The 8,395-nt window shown below is 51.2% G+C and overlaps 1 protein-coding gene across 2 annotated transcripts in view; it reads left to right on the forward strand.

Moving 5' to 3' along the window:
* Chst15 (carbohydrate sulfotransferase 15) overlaps window positions 1–8,096 on the forward strand; it is an 80,205-nt gene extending 72,109 nt beyond the window's left edge. For both annotated transcript variants that reach the window (XM_028868522.2, XM_028868511.2), the window contains exons 7-8: window positions 3,989–4,136; window positions 6,182–8,096. In XM_028868522.2, coding sequence (XP_028724355.1) covers window positions 3,989–4,136; window positions 6,182–6,372 — 339 coding nt within the window. In that variant the 3' untranslated portion in view covers window positions 6,373–8,096. The remainder of the gene's footprint in view (window positions 1–3,988; window positions 4,137–6,181) is intronic.
* Window positions 8,097–8,395: the final 299 nt, after the last annotated feature.

Here is an 8,395-nt window from a genome sequence, read left to right on the forward strand (position 1 = left end):
ACTGCCAGACTGTTATGGGAATTCAGGATTGAAAGTTGTTTCGCGCGTGTGTGTATGTCTGCATTCACAAACGTATGGTTCTGCACTCTGGTACAACGGGAACCCACTGAGGAGTGGAAGTTCTCCAACCTGGTTGGAAAGCCTTAGATTCCACCAGTGTTGGCCACCCACCAGCCTGGGGCTGTTCCTCTATGCAGACCATGCTATTGCTGGGGCTTGCTTTAACAGAACAGGGACGCTGAGGCTCTATCTTGTTGCCTTCTGTAGCCGGCTACCCAGGCACGGGGAATCTGTGAGGCCCAAGTCTAGGCTTTGAAACCCAGCTTTCTTTAGGGCTCCAATGCGTATCATGCAGTGGGCTCCAGAGGGTGGGAGAAGGCAGGTGGTCTGTTGGGGAGAATTCAGATATTCCTGGATGCAGCCTGCCTCAGGGTTGCTTCCATCCTGTGCCTTCTGGAGTTTCCTGTTTGTGGTGATGGTGTGAAACTCCATCTCAACACAAGCCTGCAAAGGAGGTGGGAAGACGAGGCAGAGGGAGGCAGGAACAGGCCAGGTGAACAGTGAGGGGTGGGGTGTTTGGCTAGTGTGGCTACATGTTAGCCTCGGTTGGCTGGGTGCCATGGGTAGAGAGAGGCAGGGATTTGGGAGTCCTGATGCAGGCGTAGTTGGGTTTAATGGCCGGGAAGTGAACTTCTCCCGCCCTGGGAAGGGGTCAGCAGCTGATGGAAGCAGATCCGGGTGTGGTGACATTTCATTCTACCCCGAGGTTTGTCCTAGGAAAGGCAAAGCCTGCACCAACCAGGCTGGATGCACTCTGCCTGTCTCTAAATAGGGTTCCTAGAGACAGGATATCCACAGCCATTTCCTCCCACAGAGAAGAGGGGGTGTGTGCCTGCCTGGTGTGTTTCCTCTCTTCTTCCTGTCTACAGGCCGACTGCCCATGGGAACACCATTGTAACTGGGTGGGAAGTCCATTTCCACCTCTGGGTGTGCTAGAAACATCCGGACTAAATGTTTGTCAAGTCCATTGGTGAGAGACGGGAAGTATCTAACTTGATTCATTGCTCACGGCGTACTATCCTAAACTTTACATCCTCATTAACCTCTGAAGTGGCTCCCAATTTACAGACGGGGACACTGAGACTCACTGGAGGTGTGCCAGTTCTGATAGCCCTCGAAGCCTGTCTGCCTTTCCATGCTCTTAAAAGTGGTTCTGAGGCAGCAGGAGGCATGTGCTCTTCGATTTCATCTGTGACATGCCAAGGATGACAACACCATAGCCTAGTACCTCTTCTCTAAGGGAGAGAGCTCCAGGGACGTGGCAGTGGACAGGGTGGCTGAAGTCCAGGAGTGTACTCCCTGAGCCCACTGAGTTCCACTTCATGGAACCAGGGTGCTCACTCTTTACCAGAGCCCCTCCGAGGTGGAAGGGGCATCACGGCCATGAGGGATTGGACCTCGTGACTGGACTTTGTCGGGAGTTAGCTGTCGTGTCCAGGCAGACACCCCTGCCCTCCTGGTTCTTTGTCAGTGAGTCACGAGGCATCCAAAGGCTCAAAGGCTTCCTTCAGCTTTGGTGTCTTCTAATTTTAAATGTATTGGGCCCTTGCCCTAAATATTTCCTCTCCATTGGTTCTATTTTGGTTCCTGTCCTATGCTGGACAGACATGAGCGCAATGGGACTTTGGTGCTGTCTTAGGGGTGTCTTCACGGTTCCCAGTTGTAGTGGTGTTGCGCATGCATAGACAATGTCCCTGAGGGGCCCAGAGCTCTCCCTGGCAGAGGAAGGGGTTTCTGAAACCAGTAGGTGGAAAGCTCTCCCCTTGGGAGCCAACGCGTTTGTCGGCATCCCATGTCCTCCCTCCCTGGACCACCAGCCCTCCCTGGAGCAGCCCTCCCTCTGAGAAAGGCCCTGTGCAGTCAGGGCTCTGCAGGATGTCCTGCAGTGGTCGACTCTCCAAGATGCTTTCAGAGGTTGTTCCGTGCCCAGGGCAGATGCAGGGACAGGATACAGCTACTCTAAAGCACCAGTGTCCTGTCGCTGACAGCCACCTCCCTTCCTTCTGGGAAGGTGTCAGGTTACAAAAATCATTTCTCTGGAAGAGATTAACCTTGTGAGGTCAGGCTGGCTATAAGCTGGTTGGTCAGAGACAGGGGAAGCCCCTGGGGTCCTGACCTAGCACGGGGTTCTCATCCCTATTCCATGTTGGAGGCTACGAGTGTGTTTGTTCCTGAGACTGGCACATGCTCATCTCCTTCAGACCGGTTTGTGAAGTCTTTGTGAGCCGGGGTGTAAGGTGGTACCAAGGCGAGGCTTAGGGACAGCTAATGAATTTTGGAGACAACTTAGCCATTTGCTATAATTGGTTTCCTTCCTCCCCATCTTCCTCCATCATTAGACAAATGATGAGATGGAAAAAGAACAGTGAGAGATGAGGACGGCTAGCATCTGCCTGCACTTTGTCAAATGTGTCCTTACTGTGTTGTTAGCACTGTGTCCAGCAGCTCCACCAGGAGCTAACGTGAATGCTGACACAAAGCTTTGTACGAGGTGACTTGATGGCCCTGCCTCCAGGAATCTCAAAGTCAAGTCGGTCAGGGAGAATGATGAAGAGTGGTTGCCTCAAAAATAAAATAATAACAAAATAAATAAATAAATAGATTTTGAGGAATGAATGCCCCAAGGCGGAGCCTAGGACTGGGAGGCGCCATGGAGGAAGAATGAACTGGAAGTTGGAGGCAGCTCAGGGCTTTCCAAATGGAGAGCCCCGGGGCCAGTCAGGGCCAGCTCACTGCTTTACAAAGCACACGCCTATGATAGGTGGAAGGACAGAGTGTAGAGATGAACCATCCAGCCAGGAGCCTTGCGGGTGTCTGGTGGGTGTTAATAGGAGTGGACGAAGAGGGTCTGAGTAGGGAGTGGGGAGTGACGCGTCACTCCCACATCTGACGCCAGCTCAGCTGTGAGTTCTGGGGGAAAGTCACCAACCACCTTCAAGTTCAGTATTGCAGAAGAGTTCGCAGGACACACTAAAGGCTACTGTGACCATGACCACAGCTTATGGCATGGAAAGGATTCAGAGTCCCATCGTCAGCGAGGGAAAGTGACTGGCACAGCCTCCAGTCCGCCGCTCCCTTCAGAGTCACAGGTGGAGCCAGCTCCTCCCAGCAGTGGTGGATGCATGACCACATGACCACAGTGAGGAATCTTTGCCACCCCAAGTTGTAATGTCCTGGGTTCTTACTGGGGCTCCATCACATTACTGACCCCTCTGGTTATTCCTGAGACCTGAGCTCCATCAGAAATCACTGTTAGCTTGACTGGTGCTCACATTCTAGGGAAATGAAATTGCCCCTGTTGGGCAATGCAATCCAGAGGCCTTAGCAGTCACCTCCCAGGCCAGAGGGCAAAAGCCGGACCTGTCTTTGAGTGGGTCAGTTTTTTTTTTTATTACCAGTTGGCAGTTTGGCATGAGAGAAGGTACAGGGTAAGGACTCAGGAAATGAGTAGGAGGGAAGGAGGAAGGCTTTGCCCGTGCATTGGTTTTATTCCCCTGTGGTTACATTCCAAGGACATCACACACATTCATGGTCATGGTTGTCCTTATATCTTACAGTGTCTGGGGTGTCTTTGAGGTGTCTGCTTTTGACTTTTCACAGCCTGTTGTGATTGGCAACAGGGGGACAGCCACCCACATGTGATGCAGAGAACTTGTATGTCCTTGGCTTCTTTCCCATGTTTCTTCTCTCACTTGTGAGTAGAGGTTGGAACCACCCATGGGCTGTTGTGAAGATTAAACGCAACCCTAAGTGTAGGATTCTTTGCGCATGTGGCACGAGATGCCTTGTGTTAAAATTTGACTTTGGAAGGTAATGGTTTGCTAAGACGAGTCTGTGTTGGTTTACAGAGAGATGTCCATCGTTCTTTGGAAAAGCACCAGGGCTGGGGAAGTGTTTTCTGCAGTAACATCTTCCTCCTCCTCCCTAGGTGAGGCTCCAGGTCGGGCTGTATGCTGTGTACCTTCTGGATTGGCTCACTGTCTTTAGTAAGGAACAGTTCCTCATTCTGCGTCTGGAAGACCACGCATCCAATGTCAAGTACACCATGCACAGGGTCTTCCAGTTTCTAAACCTGGGTATGTGTCATGCTTCAGACAGTGGGCTCAGCATAAATCCCAGGGATATGGGCTTTCTCATTTGTGTGTGTATTTACAGTGTGTGCGTGCGTGCGTGCGTGCGTGCGTGTGTGCGTGCGTGTGTGTGTGTGTGTGTATCTGCACCTGTGTATGTTGAAGTGTGTGTGTGTGCGTGCACACACACACACACACACACACACACACACACACACACTCTCACAGGTAAGTCAACATCCGGTGTCTTCCTCACTCTTCTTGTTTTTTTGAGAAAGGGGTCTCACTGAACTCAGCTTGTTGTTTTGGTTAGACTGGCTAGCCAGGGAGTCTCAGGGTCTGTCTTTCTCCCCTTTCCAGTGCTGGGATGCTGCTGCCAGGCACAAGCTGCCATCCCCAGCCTTTAAAGGGGATGCTGAGCATTTAAACTCAGGTCCTCATGTTGCAGAACAAGCAATTGCAACTCCTTTACCTTCTGAGGCAACTCCCCTTACCACGGTGGGTGGGCTTTTTAGGATTGTGCTAGCTTAAGTGTGAAATGGGAAGAGATGGGCTGTGTGAGGCCCAGGGACCCCTGAAGAGATGCCCGCTCAATTCCTGTTTACCTAGTATCTGCTGCATGGGGCATTGCATGTGCGGCGGTGGGCAAGCTCTGGAGAGGAGGTTGCTCCTCTGAGATCTTTCAACCTGGAAGGAAGCCCAGCCTAATTCACCAAATGACTCTTAGTGTTCCTGGGGAAGGTAGGTACTGTCGTAGTGGGTCTAGTGATGCTGGGGGAGCCTCAGCTGCTGTGGGACCACAGAGGTGTTAATGAAAGGTAAGCAGATCTGGATTGGATTCTGAAGCGGTTCAAGGGCACAGTGGGTGGCTAGGACACTTCTCCAGTGACATGGAGCTTAGAAGTCTGGCTGTTACATCATCTCAGGCGTTGGTGGGGAAACCCTGGAGGTATAGATGGCTCATGGTTGGCCTTTGGCCTGCCCTCAGCCTGAGGATGCTAGCTGAAGGGCACTCTGCTAACTGGCTATGCCACTGGCTGCCAGAGGCACATACAGAGGTGAGGAGTGCTGCCTGGGTATAGATGAGTCACCCACGGACAACTGCTGAGGCTGTAAAAGTCAGGTCATGCCACTTTTCCACGGGACATTTCCCATAGTCCTGTCTAATGACCTGACCTGGGAATTCTGTTAACTGAATGTTTCTTGAAATATATCTGACCACCACTGGGATCCAGGACTCTTATCTTTCCTTCTTTTTTGTTATTTTTTTTTTCTTTTTGAGAACTGGTATGGGCTGGAATATAGATGCTCTCTTTCCCATTTAAGACTTAGAACCATTTTCCTTTGATTGGACCACATATAAATCTCTTGCATTATATGGTTGCCTTTTATTCCTAAGAGGGACAGGGCTGTAAGGTCAATTTTCTGTCTTGCATACACTGAGACACTGGGCTATTGTAAGGGTTTTGGTTGGGTCCTACAGGCTTGGAGTCCAGAAGCATGGGGCACTAGTGGTCTAGTGATGGGTTGAGCCAGTGAGCTGCTGATGACCCAGAAGCTTGGGGCGGGGAGGAATAGCCTCATGTGTAACCCCTGCTGGCCTGCCCTGGGACATTTCCCCACTGATGCAATTGCTACAGGTACAGGGACCACCAGTCTTCCCACCCTGTGGCCACTACACAAGGAAGAGGAAATAGAATTCCTCGGGCTTAGGCCCTTTGTGTCACTCAAGAACCCAAAGTGGAAATGATGGTGGTAGAATTCCAGGCAACCAAAGTCCCCATATGTGTGCCTGGTGCCCTCAGAGGTCAGACGAGGGCGTCGGATCCCCTAGAACCAGAGTTACAGAAGAGTTAGGTCCTGGGGATTGAAACCTAGTCCCCTGCAAGAACAAGCTCAGTTAACCACTGAGTCCCCTTTCCGGTCCAACCCTGTATCTTCTTTCGAGAAAGTCTTGTTCTTGCATGAAGTACAGCTGGGACTCTTGTGAAGTCCCCTTCACCTCCAGCCACACCTCTAGCCTTACAGGATCATTTTCCTTCTCCTTACAGGGCCTCTAAGTGAGAAGCAAGAAGCTTTGATGACTAAGAACCCTGCATCCAACACGCGGCGTCCTGAGGATCGGAGCCTGGGGCCCATGTGGCCAATCACTCAGAAAATTCTGCAGGACTTCTATGGGCCTTTCAACACGAGGCTGGCACAGGTCCTTGAGGATGAAGCGTTTGCCTGGAAGACACCGTGAGAGCTGAGTGCCTTCTGCAGGAGCTGGGCCTACTGACTCTATCATTGCCAGGACCTCAAACGTCTCCTGGTGGAGAACTGTCACCCACAGTGTGGAGAAAACCACTGGTGCCCCGTCTTCTCCTCCCAAGGCAATAGTTAATGGGAGCTATTTTGACATTTTTCTTGCCATGTTCAGTAGCTCTGCTCTTGGTCACTGGGCTCTTCCACCTGAAGCCTTGGAAAGTACACCACGGCTAGGTTTCTGTCTGTTCCCAGAGTGCCTTGGAGCTTAGGAGGGCAGGCTGGCACCCAGTGGGTAGGAAGAGGAGGCTTTGGGAGGCCACAGACCAGCCCTGACCTCCTACCTCCAGGAGAGCTTGTCTGGGTGTAGGGTTGGACAGCTCTGGGATCCGATTAAGCCCAAGCTCACTAGAGGCTGTGCTTTGGGGCTCACTGGCACCACCCTTCACATGTCATTTCCTAGCGCACCTTGTGTAAATGGCTAACCCCATCCAGCAGAGAACGGAGCTGCTTGGAGAATGGAGGCTCTCTTCATTTTTGTTCATAGTCCCACGCCATTTTGTTCATATTCTGCAACATCAGAAATGAGCCCTCTTCCCTTTGCTACGTACGCCCAAAAGAAAACAAAACGTCAGCAGGGCACTCATCTCTCTGACCTCCGGTTCTGCCCCTGCAGACTTTATTTATGCCCAGCATAGAGAAGGAGCACTCTTGAACAAACTGCGTCTTGAGCTTGACTGGCCCTGCCTCTCTTTTCTGCTCCTTTGGATGTTTTCTCAAGGAATTCAGTTTATATTTGGAAAGGGAAGTCTTGCTGTTTATGCCAGATTAGAGCAACCTCAAGGCATCGAACAGTTGGCGGGAAAGGAAGTGAAGACCTCGCCTTGTGTGGAGGGGTCACCAGAGAGCACAAGATGCTTCAGATTTTGGTTCTGGCTGCCTACAGGCTCCCTCCCTCCATCTTCCTGTTGGAAGAATCTTTTATCCACATTCTCTGTCATCTTGGCCACAGTTCCATAACTCATTAAGGATCTCAAGACATGCATGTCCTCAGAAACACATCTCACAGACTAAGCTTGGGCTATATGTGCTGTGTGGTGATTAGGAGATAGCTTTGCTCCTTATGGACCTTTCCAGGCCTTTTAGGAACTTGGTTTGCAGTAAATAAGCTGAAGGTCTTGTCATCCAGGGAATACCAGAGAGAACAGCTTAAGCCCATTTGGCCCGTGGGGCCAGGTGGGAGTATCACAAAGCTTCTCCCTGGAGCATTGCCAAGGGATGCTTCCTGTGAAGCTGTGTCCTCAGGTCAGGATCCCGTCCACCAGCGTCGCAAAGTGTACACACTACATACCCGACTGTCACTTGAATGTGTGAGAAAAGCTGGGCGTTGGCAGCAGAGAATGTGCAGTTGCTCAGCTACGTGAGTTCTGCTGTCCACCCTCGTTGGAGATAGGATTCTCAGTCCGTTGGAAGGTTCAGAGAGCTCTGGGCAGCAGCATGGACTGGGTCAGTTCTGCTGCTGAAGGGGCTGTGTGTCTTGAAGTCTGCGTTCCAGGACAATTCCCCCTTTTCTCCCAGCCAGCACTTGGCTCAGCAGCCAGTGGGGAAATCTGGCTTGAGTACAAGGATGCTTTGGGACGAAATGACGAGAGAGAGAGAGAGAGAGAGAGAGAGAGAGAGAGAGAGAGAGAGAGAGAGAGAGAGAGAGAATATTTATTTGGAATACAGTGTGTGTGAGTGTGTGTGTGTGTGTGTGTGTGTGTGTGTGTGTGTGTTTGAGTGTGCGCATGTGCAGGTGCACACGAGCGTGTGTGGGTGCTTACACTGAGTGGGTTCCCCTCAGCTATCTTGCTGATGAGGCTTCTCCCTCCATTAGAGACACGATGCCTTTATGGATTAATTTCTCCACCAGTCAGCCTGTCATTTCCAGGACATATCTTACCGCCCCACACCAACCATGATGATATTTTTCCTTGTGCGCTCCTATGCATGTGAATAACATGTAGCGTAATTCTGCTTCT

This window comes from Peromyscus leucopus, chromosome 1 (assembly GCF_004664715.2).
Source record: "Peromyscus leucopus breed LL Stock chromosome 1, UCI_PerLeu_2.1, whole genome shotgun sequence".
Lineage (NCBI taxonomy): Eukaryota > Metazoa > Chordata > Mammalia > Rodentia > Cricetidae > Peromyscus > Peromyscus leucopus.